Source organism: Halichoerus grypus, chromosome 4 (genome assembly GCF_964656455.1).
Source record: "Halichoerus grypus chromosome 4, mHalGry1.hap1.1, whole genome shotgun sequence".
Lineage (NCBI taxonomy): Eukaryota > Metazoa > Chordata > Mammalia > Carnivora > Phocidae > Halichoerus > Halichoerus grypus.
Window position 1 is genome coordinate 192997137 of NC_135715.1, and position 17751 is coordinate 193014887.

General features: G+C 49.8%; 1 protein-coding gene across 4 annotated transcripts in view; it reads left to right on the forward strand.

Moving 5' to 3' along the window:
* Nucleotides 1–17751, forward strand: part of SNED1 (sushi, nidogen and EGF like domains 1) — an 85145-nt gene that overhangs the window by 16879 nt on the left and 50515 nt on the right. For all 4 annotated transcript variants that reach the window (XM_078071593.1, XM_078071594.1, XM_078071595.1 and 1 more), the window contains exons 2-8: nt 9335–9622; nt 12579–12719; nt 13434–13596; nt 16493–16618; nt 16867–16980; nt 17132–17245; nt 17358–17471. In XM_078071593.1, the coding sequence (XP_077927719.1) occupies nt 9335–9622; nt 12579–12719; nt 13434–13596; nt 16493–16618; nt 16867–16980; nt 17132–17245; nt 17358–17471 (1060 nt within the window). The remainder of the gene's footprint in view (nt 1–9334; nt 9623–12578; nt 12720–13433; nt 13597–16492; nt 16619–16866; nt 16981–17131; nt 17246–17357; nt 17472–17751) is intronic.

The window sequence follows — 17751 nt, forward strand, 5'->3', positions numbered from 1 at the left end:
ATGAACCTACATTAACACATCATAGTCGCCCAAAGTCCATTGTTCACATTAGGACTCACTCTTGGTGTCGTGCACTCTGTGGGTTTGGACAAATATATAGTGACATGTATCCATCCGTATGGTATCATACAGAGTATTTTCACTGCCCTAAAAATCCTCCGTGCTTCACCTGTTCCTCCCTCCCACCCTCCCTCCCTCCTCACCCCTGGCAACCACTGCTCTTTTTATTGTCTCCATAGTTTTGCCTTTTCCAGAACATCATATAGTGGACATCACAAAGTATACAGACTTTTCAGATTGGCTTCTTTCACTTATGCATTTAAGGTTCTTCCATGTCTTTTCATGACTTGAAAGCTCACTTCTTTTTAACACTGAGTAATACTGCATTGTCTGGATGTACCACAATTTATCCATTCACCTACTGAAGGACATGTTGGTTGTCTCTAAGTTTGGGCGATTATGAATGAAGTTGCTATAAGCATGTGTGTGCATGTTTTTGTATGGACATAAGTTTTCGACTCCCAGTTAAATACCAAGAAGTGCAATTGCTGGATCCTATGATAAGAGTATGTTTTATTTTGTGAGAAACTGTCCAACTGTCTTCCAAAGTGGCTGCCATCATGCATTCCCACCAGCAGTGAATGAGAGTTCCTGTTGTTCCACATCCTCAGCCACATTTGATGGTGTCAGTGTTCTGGATTTTGGCCATTCTAAGAGGTGTATAGTGGTGTCTCATTATTTTTTTAATTTGAATTTCCCTGGTGACATATGATGTGGAGCATCTTTTCATGTGCTTATTTGCCATCTGTATATATTCTTTGGTGAGGTGTCTGCTAAGGTCTTTGGCCCATATTTTGATCAGGTTGTTTTGGTATTTTATTGTTGAGTTTTAAGTGTTCTTTGTATATTTTGGGACAACAGTCTTTATCAGATATGCCCTTAGCAAATATTTTCTCCTGTAAGTCCACCTTGTGACTTGTTTTCTCACTCTCTTGACACTATCTTTCACAGGGCACAAGTTTTTAATTTCAGTGAAGTCAAGCTAATCAGTTACTTCTTTCATGGATCATGCCTGTGGTGTTTTATCTAAAAAGTCATCACCAAACCCAAAGTCATTTAGATTTCTCCTACGTAAACTTCTAGGACTTTTGTGGCTTTGTGCCTTGCATTTAGGTCTATGATCCATTTTGAGTTAAATTTTGTGAGGAGTGTAAGGTCTGTGTCTAGAGTCGTGTGTGTGTGTGTGTGTGTGTGTGTGTGCCCAGTTGTGCCAGCATCATTTGTTGAGAAGGTGATCTTTGCTCCATTGTATTGCCCTTGCTCCTTTGTCAAAGACCAGTTGACTGTATTGATGGGGGTCTACTTCTGGGCTCTCTATTCTGATCCATTGTTTTATTTGTCTGTTCTATCACCAGTGCCACACTGTCTTGATTACTGTAGCTTTCTAGTAAGTCCTGAAGTCAGGTAGTGTCAGTCCTCCAACTTTGTTCTCCTCCTTCAGTATTGTGTTGGCTATTCTGGGTCTTTTCCTCTCCATATAAACTTTAGAATCACTTGATTGATTTCCACAAGATAATTTGCTGTGGTTTTTTTTTAAGATTTTATTTATTTATTTGACAGAGAGAGACACAGTGAGAGAGGGAACACAAGCAGGAGGAGTGGGAGAAGGAGAAGCAGGCTTCCCACAGAGCCGGGAGCCCGATGCGGGGCTCGATCCCAGGACCCTGGGATCATGACCTGAGCTGAAGGCAGACGCTCAACGACTAAGCCACCCAGGCGCCCCAATAATTTGCTGTTATTTTGATTGGGACTGCATTGAATATATAGATCTAGTAGAACTGACATCTTGAAACATTGAGTCTCCTTATCCACAAACATGAAATATCTCTCCATTTATTTAGTTTTTCTTTGGTCTTTTTCACTAGAGTTCTGTAGTTTTCCTCATATAGATTTTGTACAGATTCCATTAAATGTATAGCTAAGTATTTCATTTTGGGTAGTGCTAATGTAAATGGAATTGTTTTTAAGTTCAAATGCCCGTTCCTTGTTCATTGTTGGTGTTTAAGAAATTGATTTTTAGGAATTAATTGAGAATATCCCCATCTTAACAACATTAACAGTGTTATGGCATCTGATTCATGAGCATGAGATGTTTTTCCATTTATTTAGATCTTCTTAATTTCTTTCAACAATATTTTGTAGTTTTTAGTGTACAAGTCTTGCATCTCCTTGGTTAAATTTATGCATAAGTATTTTATTCTCTTTGATGCCATTGTAAATGGAATTGTTTTCTTGATTTCATTTTTGGATCATTCATTGTACTGTATAGAAATACAATTAATACTTATATATTTATCTTATATTCTGCAACTTGTTGAACTCACTGATTGCTTCAAATAGTTTTTTGGTGGATTCCTTGGGATTTTCTATATAATAGGTCATATCATCTGCAAACAGAGGCAGTTTCACTTTCTTTCTAGGGTGAATGCCATTTACTTAATTTTTCTGGGAGCCCCTTTCTGTTTGTTGCACACATGTCACCATAGCGTTCCCCCACAGTCCTCTGAGCCTTCAGCCACCCCTGTCCCGGCACCACCTTCCCTTAATGAACCAGGTAGGGTGGCAACTTGGGTGCCTGTAACCAACAGAGCTGTAAAAGTGTGAGTCCTTCCCCTCTCTCAAGTCCCCTGCCAGACTTGGCTTTTTTCTTAAAGCAGCTGAAGTCAGGATGGAAGAGGGAGCAAGGATCCCGGGACACCGCAAAACACAGTGACTGCACCAATAAGCAAGGCTTCGCATTTGCCACTCACACAGCTCAACCAAATGGACTTTCAATGTTTCTGGTCCCCTCAAAACTCTAAATCCAAACAAAACAAAACAAAACTCTAAATCCTCATTGCTGGAACCATTTCTTTCAGCTTTGAGAATCTTTTGACTCAGTCATCAAGGCCCTTCTGCTTTTTCATTGGGGCATTGAAGGGTCACTGCCCCATTGTCATTATAACAACCAAAGCTCTGATCCAGATGGCTTGTTTCAAGCCTACCTCTCACTGCTCAACTTTATTAACAGGTAAAACAGTGGGCATCCTCACTTCCCACCCCCTACTCCCCCAACACCCCCACTTGTGGAGAACATTATCTGCCTGGATCCTGGGGAGTCTTCTCAGTTTCCCCTGACCCAGTCCATGGAAGAAGTCATTACTCTGTTATGCTAACATCCTTTCCTCCTTTATTTCTTCTTAACCCAGTTTCAGTAAGCTGCATTTTTTCTAGAAATTTTTTCATTTCACCTAAAATTTTAAATTGATTGTTATTATAAAGGTACTTATAATATTACCTTATTATCTTTTTAACAATATTAAGGTATGAAGTCAATTTTCTTTTTTAGTACTGATATTGGCAATTGATACCTTCTCTTATTTACTTAACCAATTCCACCAGAAGTTTATCTATTTTACTAGTAGTTTAAACAAACCAAGTTTTAGTTTTGCTGATTCTTTTTCAGTGTTTGTTTTCTAGTTCATTAACTGTGCTCTTAATTTTTTATTTTTCACTTCCCCTGGGTTTTTATTGTTGTTGTTGTTTATTTACTGTATGTGGATTATTTACTAACTTTTTGGTTTATTCCCTAAGTATACATACTAACATAAGCATGCAAGGCTACAAATTCCTCTTTAAGTTCTGCTTGCACCACACTCTCACAAGTTTTTGCTAAATAGCACTTTTGTTGTCTTTCAGTCCAAAGTTATTTATATTTCTTAATTTCCATACACATAGAAATTTCCTACCTTTTGCGGGTTAATATTTTTAGGATATTTACACTGTGGCCAGAGAACAAACTCTATATTTTTTGCAGTCACTTGGAATTTGTTGACACTTGCTACGTGGTCAGTATATGGTAAAATTTTAAAATAATATTCTATTTGTGTTATCTATTAGGTCACTTATTATTTACATTGCTCAAATTTTCTGTATTCTGGCAGATTATTTTGTCTGCCTAGTCTATTTTACTAGAGAAGGTTATGTTAAAATGCTCCACTATGATTATGAATTGACCTATTTCTTTTTGTCAGTTTTTCACTTATATATGTTGAGACCTTGTTATTAGATATATAAAAATGCAAAATTGTTATATCTTCCTTTATTATTATGAGGTGGCCCTCTTTGTCTCTGGCTGTACTTTTTGCCTTATGATCTGCTTTGTCTGATAATAATGTAACTATAAACTATAGGTTTTCTTTGGTTAGCATTTGGATAGTATATATTTTAACCAGACATCTAATTCATTTTCATTTAATGCGTGACTGATGGAGTTGTGTTTCAATCTACTATCTTCTGTGCTAATGGTTCCACTTACTTTATATTCCCTTCTCTCTCCTTCTTGCCATCTTATATGTCAAGTATTTTAATCATTCAGTCATATCCCCTCTATCAGTTAGGACTATATACACTGTTTCTATTCTTTTGGTGATTATCCTAGGTAGTACAATACTCATTTTTACTTATCAATATTCACTTATAAGTTAACCAAATGCCTTTATCCTTTTCCTGGAAAATACAGTGAGCTTGGAACACTTTAATACTCTCCCAATTTATAGGATATTATCATGAATTTTAATTCTACAGATTTTTTTTTTTTACACAATTCCACAGTTTTATTTATATTATTTCTTTATATGGTCAGTGTTCATTTAGATTTATTCTCATACCTTCTGTTTTAATCTGTTCTGGCTGCTATAACAAAAATGCCATAGACTGGGTGGTTTAAACAACATTTATTTCTCACAGTTCTGAAGTGGGAAGTCCAAGATCAAGGGGCTGGCAGATTTAGTGTCTGGTGAAGAACCACTTCCTGGTTAATAGACAGCCATCTTCTTGCTGTGTCCTCACACATCAGAAGGAAAGAGGGAGCTCTCTGGGCTCTCTTTTATAATCTCCTCCACGAGGCTCCAACCTCGTGACCTAATCTCCTCCCACAGGCCCCGCCTCCTAATGCCATCACAGTGGGGGTCAGGTTTCAACATACGAAGTTTGGGCAGACACAGACATTCAGTCCATAGCACCTTCTTTGCCCTTTTTTCCTTCTTGCATCTCTGACTTTACATTTCCCTTTGATTTGAATTTCTTTCATGTGGGTCTGCTATTTAGTTATTATTTACTTATTTATTATTTATCTGAATTATCTTTATTTTGCCTTCAGTAATAAAGGATATTTTGTCTGGGTATAAGATTATGTTAGCAGTTATTTTCTTTCAGCACATTAAAGATATGATCCCACTGTTTTCTAGTTCCCATCATTTCTTGTGAGAAATCAACTGTCACTCTACCTGTAGGGCCCTTGATGGTAATGTATATGTTTTCTCCTTTTACAATTGTCTCCTTGTCATTCATTTTCTGCATTTCTAGCAGTCATTTGTTGTTGCTTTACTTCTTTTTTTTCCAGCTAGGGAATCACTGGGACTGTTGAATATGTGGCCTGGTGTCTTTCATAGGTTCTAGAAATTCTCAGCCATTGCCTTTGTAGCTCCTTACCCTCTGGTACTCCAAACCATACATTTATTTGATCATCCTACTGCTTCACGTAAGTCTTATTTTTCTTCTGTGCTCTCCATCTTTCTGTCTCTGTTCTAAATTCCAGATAGTTTCTTCTGACCTATCTTCTAGTTCCAGTTCACTTGTTCTTTCTTCAGTTGCTTCAAATCTGCTCTTAAATCCATCTACTTAGTTTTTAATTTGTTATTTACTTAGTTTAAGTACTAGAATTTCTATTTAGTTCTTTAAAATGGCTTTTTAAAAGGTAATTTCCACCCTGATGATTTTTTTATCTCAGCCCTTTTTAAAACAGTATTTATTTATTTAAAGTAATCTCCACACCCAACGTGGGGCTCAAATTCATGACCCTGAGATCAGGAGTCACATGCTCTACTGACTGATCCAGCTAGGTGGCCGCCCAGCCCTTTTTTAAATCAATTTTTTGTATTATGGATAATACACATAATATAAAATTTACCATCTTAACCACTTTTAAGTGTACAGTTCAGTGGTATTAAGGACATTCATATTGTGCAGTCATCACCACCTTCCACCTCCAGACTCTTTTTGTCTTGTAAATGTGAAATTCTGTCCCCATCAGAGGCTCCCACATTCCCCCTCTCCCCCCACCCCTGGCCACCCCCATTCTACTTTCTATGAATTTGACTACTCTAGATCCCTCATATAAGTGAAATCATAGCATTTGTCTTTTTGTGACTGGCTTTCACTAAGCGTAATGTCCTCAAGGTTCATCCATCTTATAGCACGTGTCAGAATTTCCTTCCTTTTTAAGGCTGAATCATATTCCATTGTATAGACAGACCACATTTGCTTACTCATTCATGCACTGGTGGAACTTGGGTTGCTTCCACCTTTAGGCTGTCATGCATAATGCTGCTATGAATATGGGTGTACAAATATCTTTTGGAGGTCCTGCTTTCAATTATTTGGGGTATTGTGGATGAACTGTGTGCCACCCAAAATTCATCTGTTGAATTCCTACACCCGCAATGTGATTGTATTTGGAGATAGAGGTTTTATGGAGGTAATTAAAGTTATATGAGGTTGTATGAGTGGGGTCCTAATCTGATAATAAGAGGGAGAAACACCAGAGAGCTCTCTCCCTCCTCATGTGCACACAGAGGAAAAGCCATGTGGTGACACAGCATGGAGGAAGCCATCTACAAGCCAGGAAGAGAGGCCTCACTAGAAACCAACTCTGATGGCCCCTTCACCTTGCATGTCTAGCTCCAGAACTACAAGAAAACAAATTTCTGTTGTTTAAGCCACTCAGTCTGATATTTTGTTATGGCAGCCCTAGCAGACTAATACAGAAATAGAATTTCTGGATCATATGGTAATTCTATTTGCAATTTTTTGAGAAACTGCCAACTGTTCTCCACAGTGACTGTGCCATTTTACATTTCCACCAGCAGGGCACAAGGGTTCCAGGTTTTCCATATCCTTGCCCACGCTTGATCTTTTCTATTTTTTTGATAGTAGCCATCCCGATGGGTGTGAGGTGGTAGCTCATCATGGCTTGGGTTTGCATTTCCCTAATGATTAGTTATGTTGAACATCTTTTCTTGGGCTTATTGGCCATTTGTATATCTTCTTTGGAGAAATGTTTATTGAAGTCTTTTGCCCATTTTTTAACCAGGTTGTTTCTGTTGTTGTTGTTGAGTCGTAGGAGTTCTCTATATCTTTAGGATATTAATCCCGTATTAGATATATGGTTTGCAAATATTTTCTCCCATTCTGTGGGTTGCCTTTTTACTCTGCTGATAGTGTCTTTTGATGCAAAAAGTATTTTTAATTTTGATGAACTCCAGTTTGTCTTTTTTTTTTCTGTTGTCTGTGCCTTTGGTGTCATATCCAAGAAATCATTGCCAAAGCCAATGTCATGAAGCTTTTATCCTATGTTTTCATGTTTAGGTCTTCAATCCATTTTGAGTTAATTTTTGTATATGGTGTCAGGTAGGAGTCCAACTTCATTCTTTTGCATGTGGGTACCCATTTTTCCCAGCACCATGTGTTGAAAAACCTGTCCTACCTCGATTGCTCTAGGCACCCCTGATGACAGTCATTTGACCCTATATGTGATGGTCTGTTTCTGGGCACCCTATTCTATTCTATTGTCTATCTTTCTATCTTTATGCCCGTGCCGCACTGCTTTGACTGCTATAGCTTTGCAGTGAGTTTTGAAAGCAGGCAGTCTAAGTTCTCCCACTTTGTTCTTCTTTTCCAAGATTGTTTTGGCTGTTCTCTTGACAAAATTTAAAGTTTGCATTTTCTTGGAACACAGTAAACTTAGCTATTTTATAGTCTTTGATAATTCTGATGTCTGAAGTTTCTTTCATTTCTGCTTATTCTTCTTAGTGGCGTCTTGCTTCCTTGGGTGCCCGATTATCTTTGACTGTGTCCTGTGTTTTGTATTGGAAAAATTATTTATATGAACAGCTTGAGGCCTAAGATGATGCCATCTTCTGCCAGAGAGGGTTTTCTTTGCTTCTGCCTGGAACCGTGGAATGCTACCCATCGGGAGCCGCCTTAAACCAAGTCCAGGTTTGAGGGGCCCTGCATTGCTCAGGTGAGGGGACAGCAGGGCGTGCGGCTGCACAAGGACTGTGTACTTCCAGCTCACCCTGCTTAATGTGGGGGCTTATCCCCACCACTGAGGGAGCTCTGAGCTTCGACGTTTCTCTCCCTTTCCCTCCACGAGGCTACTAAAACTGCAGATCTCCTTTGCAGCTGTTGCTTGTGAATTTGCAGATGCACTCACAGGAAAAGGAGCTTTGAGTGCCAGGCTCACCTCCAGTCCTTCCCTGTCCTCAATTTGGAATCGAAACACTGAAACTCCCTCACTTGCTTGTTTGCTTTTTTGTGTCTTTCCGAAGAGAGGTGTGCTTCTCTGTCTTTTGTATTGGTCTGGATTACAGAGCCGGCTCTCAGGGAAGGGGAAGTCCAGAGGGTCTTTTCTAAAAGCACAGTTCTGACCACAATCTTACCGGGAGCTAATCATGGCAGTCTGGAGCCCAGCTCTGTGACCATTAATTCCTTCAAGGCTGTCCAGCATCCTGGAGGCAAGAACTAGTGTTACCCCCAGCTCATGGGTAAAAACCCAGAGCACAGAGACCAAGGCTAAGCTGCCTCATGGCCGCACAGCTGACTGAGTGGCAGGATCTGCCTTAGGGCCTGTTGTGTCTTACTACAGAGACGTTGCTCCCCCCTTCTGCTCAGGAGCCTTCTGGGGCTCCCCACTGTCTGGCGTCCTGAGCACAGACCACCCCCCAATCCAGCCATCAAGGCCCTTCCAGGCTCCCCTGGCCACACTGGCTCCTGCCCATCCCCAGCTCTGCTCCCCAGCACGACCTGCCCACCCTTCCTCACGTGCCTCCGACTCACCTGTCCACACCTGGCTCGGAGGCTGGCACTCTGCTGTGCCCTCCCAAGGTCCCTGATTAAAGTGGGACCCAGGGCCCTGGGCACCCCATTTGCCCAAAGCCAGGGCCCACAATGGGAGCTCCCCGACCCCACAGCAGCAACCCAGATCTGGGCACTCTGCAGGGCATCGGGTACAGCAAAGAGATCAGAGCCTGTCCCTGAGCACACAGCCTGTCTGCAAGGGGATGGAGCAGGCCGAGGGGTCCCGTATTAGGGACCAGGAACTGTCACGCCATCCTGGGGACGCCTTGCTCAAGGCCAGCTCAGCCTTGGAGGGTGCCTGGTGGGTGAGGCAGGGGAGGCCTCCAGGCCCACCTGCCGCCCCTAGGTGCCCACTGGTCCTCTCTCTTTCTGACAGGTGAACAATAATGGGATCATCTCCTTCCTGAAAGAGGTCTCTCAGTTCACCCCAGTGGCCTTCCCCATCGCCAAGGACCGCTGCGTGGTGGCAGCCTTCTGGGCAGATGTGGACAATCGGCGTGCAGGTGATGTGTACTACCGGGAGGCCACTGACCCAGCAACACTGCGCAGAGCCACAGAGGACGTCAGGCGCTACTTCCCCGAGCTCCCGCACTTCTCTGCCACCTGGGTTTTCATAGCTACCTGGTACCGCGTGACCTTCTTTGGAGGCAGCTCCTCTTCCCCTGTGAGTTTTTTGTCCTGGGGAAGGGAGGACGTCCATCTGGGGTCCAGGGTCTCCCCCCAGGGGCCCCACCTTGCTGAGAGGGGTCAGACATAATCACTGGTCCATGCCTGAGACGGGAAAACCCGGCTCAGGGAGGGAAGTCACTCTCCCAGGGTCACAGAGCCAGGTTGGAGGAGGACAGAGCCTTGACCTTCCCCAGCCCTCCCAGAAACCATCTGCCTCTAGGAAAATGCCAAATGCCCTGATACAGTGTTTCGCACACTGGTGGAACTTGGGTTGTGTCAGAATTCCCATCTGGAATGGTTCAATTCTCAATAGGCTAAGTGGGAACTTTATTCTGTTTTATCCTTTATTCTGTGATAATGCCAAATAACAAAGGCATCAGGGATGCGTCTCTCCCGTGGGGCACACTCTCCATGCCAAGCGCCGAGAAGTGCTCAGCACAGCACAACCAGGGGGCAGGAGCTCGCCCTGAGACTGCTATGCAAGCCACATGGGGCTCCGGAGCCGGGGGAATGGGACGGCTCAGAGCAGCCCTGAGGGACAGATGTGTCGGGACACTGGGCTGCAGGGGAGAGGCAGAGCGGTCAAGGGCAGGGCCTGCTTTCCCGTCATGCACACGGCTGGGCAGAGGGTGGGGGCAGGTACTCAGGGTGGCGGGGTGCAAGCGCCCAGCGGGCATCTGGAGGTGCAGCTGGGGCCCCCAGCAGTGGTGGGAGTGGGAGAGAAGGCTGGTGGACAGGGACGTGCGAGTCCCGCCAAACCCTGAGTTCTCCAGCAGCCAAGATGACAGAGAGAATGCCAGCAAGCACGTCAGCCAGGGACGCTGAGGGACCGAGATGTTCACTGCTGGATTTCTTAAAAGGAGTATGACAGTGAATAGGCAAAGATGGGCTTCTTCTGTAAACATCACTACAAATAAATGTTTACCCTGGGTGAACTTTATTCATGCACAGTCCACTAATATTTTGTCAGTTTTACTTGTTTTTCTTATCATCAATTTGTAAGAAAAACATCTTTGTAACAAAAAGAGAAAAAAGAATCAGTAAGTCCACTAGCAAGAGATTGCTCCCATCAAACATCTATTGTATCCTGACACACACTTTAACAAATAAATAGAGCCAGCTAGAATGCTTTGTTTTGTGGTTTTGTTTTTTTTTCACTCAGTGGTAGTAGGGCATTTTCCTCACTCTTCTATGTGGAAATCCCTGTCACCTCTGCAGCCACTCTGGGTATTTCCTTCCCCGTGGGAGCAGGGGGAGCAGAGCCCCTCCTACGCGGACAGAGGAAACCTAACTCCTCCAGTCCTCGGACCTGGAGGTGGGGGCTACAGAATGATTACCCAGGCAACACAAGCATCCCTGGAAGGGATCGGAGTTCTGGGTTGGGGCTGGAAGCTGGTCTGTAACCTGGGAACCTCCTGGAGCCGGCTGCTTGGCCGGGAGCAAGCGTGAAGCTCCACGCGGGGCCTGGGTCTCCCCGCACGCTGGACCTCGCCAGCTCGCAAAGCCCCACCACTGGCCCCCCGGGCCGCAGTCGGGCCCCCCTCGGCTCCCCGCCACTCGGCCTTCATGGCCACTGCGTCCTGGTTGTCTTCAGAGTGTTAGCAGCAGGTCTGCCTTCCCCGAGGGGAGCACTCAGTCTCCCCGCTGTTCGTGGTTATGTAAGGGAGAGGACAGACCCGGTGCTGTCCCACCGTGTCCACCTGCAGACCAGACCAGCACCCGGTGGCACCCATGGCAAGGTGCCGTGTGGTGGGCACTGCCAGGCCCCGCTAGCTTGGGGGCCGTTGCCTGGCACGAGCCTCCAGTGGGGAGGTTGCTGCCCGCAGAGTCCTGACTTGCCCCTCAAGCCCGTACCCCCCACAGGCGCGAATAAGCCAGGTGCAGAAGCCCAGGTCTCCCCGCGCCCAGCCGGGGGCCCAGCGCGCTGCGCCCTTGCCCGCCACTCCGGCACACAAGGAAGGCCTTTCTCTGGAACCCTCCACCTCTCTCGTGCTGCGGGATTTGTCCTGTGTTATCAACTAGCTGTTGTCTGTGGTGATGCGTCTGTTCACATAACCTTTGCCAATTTTCTGTCCTCTTCTTCTTTTTCTTACTGACCCACAGAAGCTCTGATTGAATGAAGGATATCAATAGTTTCACCTGCCACCTATGTTATAAATACATTTTTCACTTTGCTGTTTGCCATTCCGTTTGCTCTTATGGCACTTTGTTATATGCAGAAGCTTTTGTAGTCAAATATATAAATCTCCTTTTTGGTGTTTGCAGTTAACAAATGTTACACTTAAAGTCCTTCCTCAACGTGGCTCCATGTATTCGCCTATATTTTCCTCTAGGGCTTTGATCGTTCCATTCACAACCTTACTTGATGTGGAATTTATTTTCGTGAGTGATATAAAGCTCTAATTTTATTCTTTTTCAGACAGTTTCCTATTTGTCCCAAGACCACTTCTTAAACAACCCCACCCTTTCCCCAATCTGAAATAACATCCCATATATATACTACTCAGTATCTTCATGGAAGAGGATTCCATGAAAAAAATCATTAAAACTGCTTTTCCTTGTTTCCTCTTTTTATCTTTCCCTCTTCACGTTTTTTTCACACGAGGCAATTTTGTGGATTTGACCCGGTAAGCACTAACCCTTGTGCCCCAGTCGCCACAGGGCGCAGTGTCTGCTCCTGGTGTCCGTGGGCCCTGCTGACCCCTCGGCGTGTCTCCCTCCCAGGTGACAGCTGTTAGGGGTCCTGACCTCAGGCCTCAGGCACTAGGGACACAGTGGAGGATGAGGACGAGGCCATCAGCTCGATGGCAGATGGCTGACCCGCGAGCTGGGAAGACGGAGGAGGGGCCGGTGGATGAGGACAGTGTGCGAAGGCATGCTGGAGGGGGTAGGGCCTTGCAGCATGGACGAGGGAGCATAGAAAACCCTGTTCAGGACTCCCTCCTCGGCAGGTCAACACGTTCCAGACCGTGCTTATCACTGACGGCAAGTTCTCCTTCACCATCTTCAACTATGAGTCCATCACATGGACGACGGGCACACACGCCAGCAGCGGGGGCGACACCACGGGCCTGGGGGGCATCGCAGCCCAGGTAGGGGCCCGGCTCCCCACCGCCACGACTGTCGTGAGCTGATGAGGCAGGCAGACCCCTCCACACACCCAGTACTGTGCAGAGGCCAGTGTGAGGCCTTCTGATGCCAAGCCCAGTCCAGACTCACAGGAACATCCTCAGGTCAAAGGCACTTTTGTCCCGATCCACACTGCCCTGGCCTCCGAGGGCCAGCTGCAGCCGAGGCAGAACGGCCCCTGGTTCTGTGTGCGCTCGCTGTCCTGGGGCCTGCCCTGGCCCGTGGCCCGCAGAACTGTGGCCAGCAGGAAATCACAAGTGTGGAGGGAGTGGTCAAGTGCAAGTCCCCAGGCCAGCGAGTGCTCCCTCATGATGGGAAGAGCCTCATCTCCTTCCTAGCCATCTACTTTCTTCTGAGGTCACACCTGCCCCTGGTCCCCACAGGAGCCAAGAGGCTAGGGAGGGAGCCCCTGCAGGTGTGTGTGAGGGGAGCATGCCAGGCCCAACAGTGTCGGTGGCCGGGGTCAGCACCCGGCTGGGAGTTTGCTGATCAGAACAGGCACAACGTGGAGGGTGGTATGGGTACCCCCAAACCCATAAAGCTCCAAGATTGTAAGGCCGCCTTCCACATGATCTCTTTGACCATGGCCACCATGGGGGCGGGTGGTCTCAGGAAATTGAGGGAGACCTGCAGACCAACCCACGCCTGTCCCCCACTCTCCATACCCACCTCCCCAGGCCGGCTTCAATGCGGGTGATGGGCGGCGCTACTTCAGCATCCCCGGCTCCCGCACAGCGGACATGGCGGAGGTGGAAACCACCACCAACGTGGGTGTGCCCGGGCGCTGGGCGTTCAGAATCGATGATGCCCAGGTGCGCGTGGGGGGCTGCAGCCATACAAGTAAGAGGATGGAGCCAGAGGCTCAGGGCTGTGGGGGTTGGGGTGGCTCAGGGAGTGGGGGGATGACAGGAGGGAGCCAGACCCTGGGGGTGGGGGGAGGGGGCTGGACGCTGATGGGGGTGAAGGGGGTGCTGGAGGAGGGGGCAGGACGCTGGGGACGGGGCAGGCTGCTGGCCAGGAGGGCACGGCCTCCCCCACCACTCTCCCCTAGCAAGTATCAGCTCGCCCCTTGAGCCCGGTCTCTTCCTGGGGAGGCCTTCCTGCCTCAGCTCCAGGGCCAGGGAATCTGTTGGAGACCAAGGTTTGTGGTGCAAAGTGGAGGAGCTGGGGTCGCCCTTCCTTGGGGCCAGCAGTCGATGCTCTCCCCTCATTCTCTCCCAGGCTGCGTCCTGGGCCGGGGAGGGGCACCACCCCGGTCTCCTGTGTCCCCGGGATCACCTGGAAGGCAGGCGCTCCTTTCACCCAGTTCCCCACATTTGCCATGGGCTTGCTGCTTCCTGGGATTTGGCACATACACACTCGGGCATCTACTTGACTACAGGGAGTCGAACACTCAGAACACGCAGCAGATGGGGGGAGGGTCCACCCCAGGGCAGAAGGATGCATCCTGGCCCCTTCCCCTGTATGGCCCTGGAGGAGGCGCAGACCCTCCTGAAACATCATGCTTATAAATGGAGAGGAGGTGATAGATTTAGCCACTCGGTGGAGAGCTAACCACAGGCCTTGCAAAGGCCACAGTGAGGCCGGTGTCGGGAGGGTCCTAGCAGACTCACCTCCCACCCACAAGGAGGCTGAGGCCACTGAGAGGGCCTCTTCACCTCCGGGAACACCAACTCTCTGAGAGCGAACCCAGCGCAAGTGGAGCCCACCCAAATCAGCACTTTTCAGGGGCCAGGGCCAGGGAGGACAGGCATGCCCCCGTGGGCCGGAAGGCTCACCAAGGACTGGGGATGATGCCCCAGTGAGAGACGCATGGGGAACCCGAGCCCACCCGCTCACTGGAGCACCAAGTACGCCCCAGCCTGAGTCTGAGCTTAGGGGATGGGGGAACTCACAGGCCAGGGAGCCCAGAAGCCAACATGTTGCCCCTCCCCCAAAGTGGCAGGCGGGACACCCAGGAATGCAAGGTCTCCTGCAGCCCCAGGCCAGGCCGCCTACTCTGCCCACCTGGGCTCTGGGTAGTGGTGGTCCAGGGGATGGGGACCTCATTCTGTCTCTGACGGCAGAAAGGTCTGGTTGCTTGTCATCTCCCGGTAGCCAGGGGCTTGGGCTGTGGTTCAAGATGTGGGCTGCCGTGAGCAGGCGTCAGTGCAGTGTGGATGCAAGCCTGAGCAGGTGGGTGACAGGTGCGGGTACCGGTGAGGACTGGTGTGAGCAGGTGTGGCTGTACATATGGGTGCAGGTGGGGGTCTAGGTGTGGCAGGCCCATGCCCTCTACAAAGGCTGCAGGCTGTGAGACCCTGAGAAAGGAGATCCTCCGAGGAGGGTCTGGCCAGTCCCCGGGGGATCCCTTTCGCATGCAGACGTGCTTCTCCTGTTATCGCAGGCTTCTGGGGGAAGTAGACAGAGGAGGCATTGCTGGGCCTTCTGAACTAGTGAGCACGGAAGCCCACAGGAGCCCCCTTGCTTCCCCACGGCCACACTGCAAGCCCAGGAGATGGAGCCGACACACAGGCTTTGCTGGGAAGGGAGGGCCAGGTCCCTCCTGAGACGCAGTGCATCCACATCTGGAAGTCTAGCTCCTGAGAAAGGCAGGTCCCGAAACAGGGTTCATGCAGACAGCCAGCGCACTCCACAGGGTAGCCAAACCACGACCGGCTGAGCGACAGTGTGGCTAAGTGAGTGAAAGGGTATGCACGAGGAGCAGAACAGTCCAAAAGATGCCCTTAGCCCTGATGGTGTTCTGGGCCACAGGGTCCTTCCAGGAATGTCCCCCCCTTGCTCCCCTTGATGCCACTCTAGATCTCCTGGGCCCCCTAGTAACAGGAGATCAGAGACGGTGGGGTGCTCTTGTTCCCTGCCAATTTGTGCTCCTTTATTGCAGATGTCAGTAGCCTTACTTCTCCAGAGGGGTAGGGCCTCCTGAGCTGGTGGGCGGCCAGGCATGGGGTTGGGTGGTCCCTGGGGACTGCTGGGGGCTCTCCCTGGCCAGGAGGTCATGATGTGAGAAGCCCTGCCTTCCAGAGCTCTGTGGGAGGCCCTCTTGTTTTACACGGGGAGACCTGGAGGGGCAGCTGGGCCTGGGTTTCTGCAACTATTGTTGGCAGCGCTGAGATCAGATTGCATCCCCCCCCTAGGAGGGTCTGAGGGCGCCCCCACCCACCACCTCTGGTTCCCATGGGGGTCCCCCTCTTCCACATTGTTTTTCCAATGAAGGACACTCACGTCTTCCTGTGTTGCTGGGCACCCTTGGGTCTGTGTCTTCTTAGTTCCTCAGACAAATTTGGAAGTTGATGGATTAAAGGGATAAGAAGGTGCTGTGGGTTGGGGGGCACCTGGGTGGCTCAGTTGGTGAAGTGTCTGATCCTTCGGCTCAGATCATGATCCCGGGGTCCTGGGATCGAGTCCCGCATCGGGCTCCCTGCTCAGTGGGGAGCCTGCTTCTCCCTCTCCCTCTGCCGCTCCCCCTGCTCGTGCTCTGTCTCTCTAACAAATAAATAAATAAAATCTTAAAAAAAAAAAAAAGTGCCGTGGGTATGATGGATGCTGGGGAAGCCAGAGTCCCAGCCCAGGAACCCGAACGTCAGCGGGACGCGCGAGCGCCCTAGGCACCCGGGGGGAGACCTGGGAAGCTAACCGTGGATGCTGGGCCGTCAGCAGACCGCACAGCCATTCCTCAGAGATGGGCCCTTGGGGCAGGGGAGGGAAGGGACGGCTCGCTCCTTGCTGTCCACAGCCTCCGTGTGCCTGGCCCTGCGCCCGTGCCTCAACGGCGGCAAGTGCATCGATGACTGTGTCACGGGCAACCCCTCCTACACCTGCTCCTGCCTCTCAGGCTTCACAGGGAGGAGGTGTCACCTGGGTAAGTCGACACCCACAGCACAGCCGGTGGCCCCGGGGCCCAAGGTCAAGGGTCTCTGTCCCCACGGTGTGGGCGCCGTTGGGGGGTGGGGACAAATGCTGTGGCTCCCTGAAGGTGAGCAGGGTGGGCCGGGGCTACCGCTGCCCCTTCAGAGCTGAGCCCCCTGGAAGTGAGGCCAGAAGGGGTCCAGGCAGATCCTCCCCAACCTGGCTTCCTCCACTGAGGCCCCAGCCTGCCCTGCTTTTCAGATGTGAACGAATGTGCTTCCCATCCGTGTCAGAACGGCGGGACCTGCACACATGGCGTCAACAGCTTCAGCTGCAGGTGCCCGGCCGGCTTCAGGGGGCCCACCTGTGAGACAGGTAAGAGGAGTGTGCCTGGGCCCTCTGGCCCCACTGGTGGCAGGATGATCAGACGGTCCCCCCACAGCCTGACGCCCTCCAGAATGGGGTGTAGCAGGAGTTCCCAGGGGCCCGGCCGGAGGGCCGACGCCTCCCCCCTCTGCCCTTGCAGCACTGTCTCCATGTGACACCAGGGAGTGCCAGAACGGCGGCCGGTGCCAGGCAGAGCGGGGCTCGGCCGTCTGCCTGTGCCTGGCCGGCTACACGGGCGCGGCCTGCGAGACGGGTGAGGGGCTGGCCCGGGGGGCAGGGGAGAGGCTCCCACCCGGCCGCACCCACACCGGGTGCCGGGAGTCAAAGGCTGGCTCGAGCCAAGCTCCCGCCTCCGCCGCCCCCAGATGTGGACGAATGTGCCTCCAGCCCGTGCCTCAACGGGGGCTCGTGCGTCGACCTCGTGGGGAACTTCACCTGCCTGTGCACGGAGCCCTTCGAGGGACCTCGCTGCGAGACTGGTAACGGCCCGCACCCGAAGCCCCCAGTGACAGCGGTCCCGTGTGGCCACCTGGCCCCTTTCCCTCACTGTCCAGCTCAGCCCCACTTCTGGCCCGGGGGGTCGTCTCCCCGGCCCTGCCTGAGCCGGCCTGTCCCCTGAGCTGCCATACTGGTCGTGACTCTGCCACCACATGCAGTGCAGGGCTGAGTGTGCCTCCTGTCCCCTCCTGTCTCCTCCTGTCCCCTCCAGTCCCCTCCTGTCCCCTCCAGTCCCCTCCTGTCCCTTCCAGTCCCCTCCTG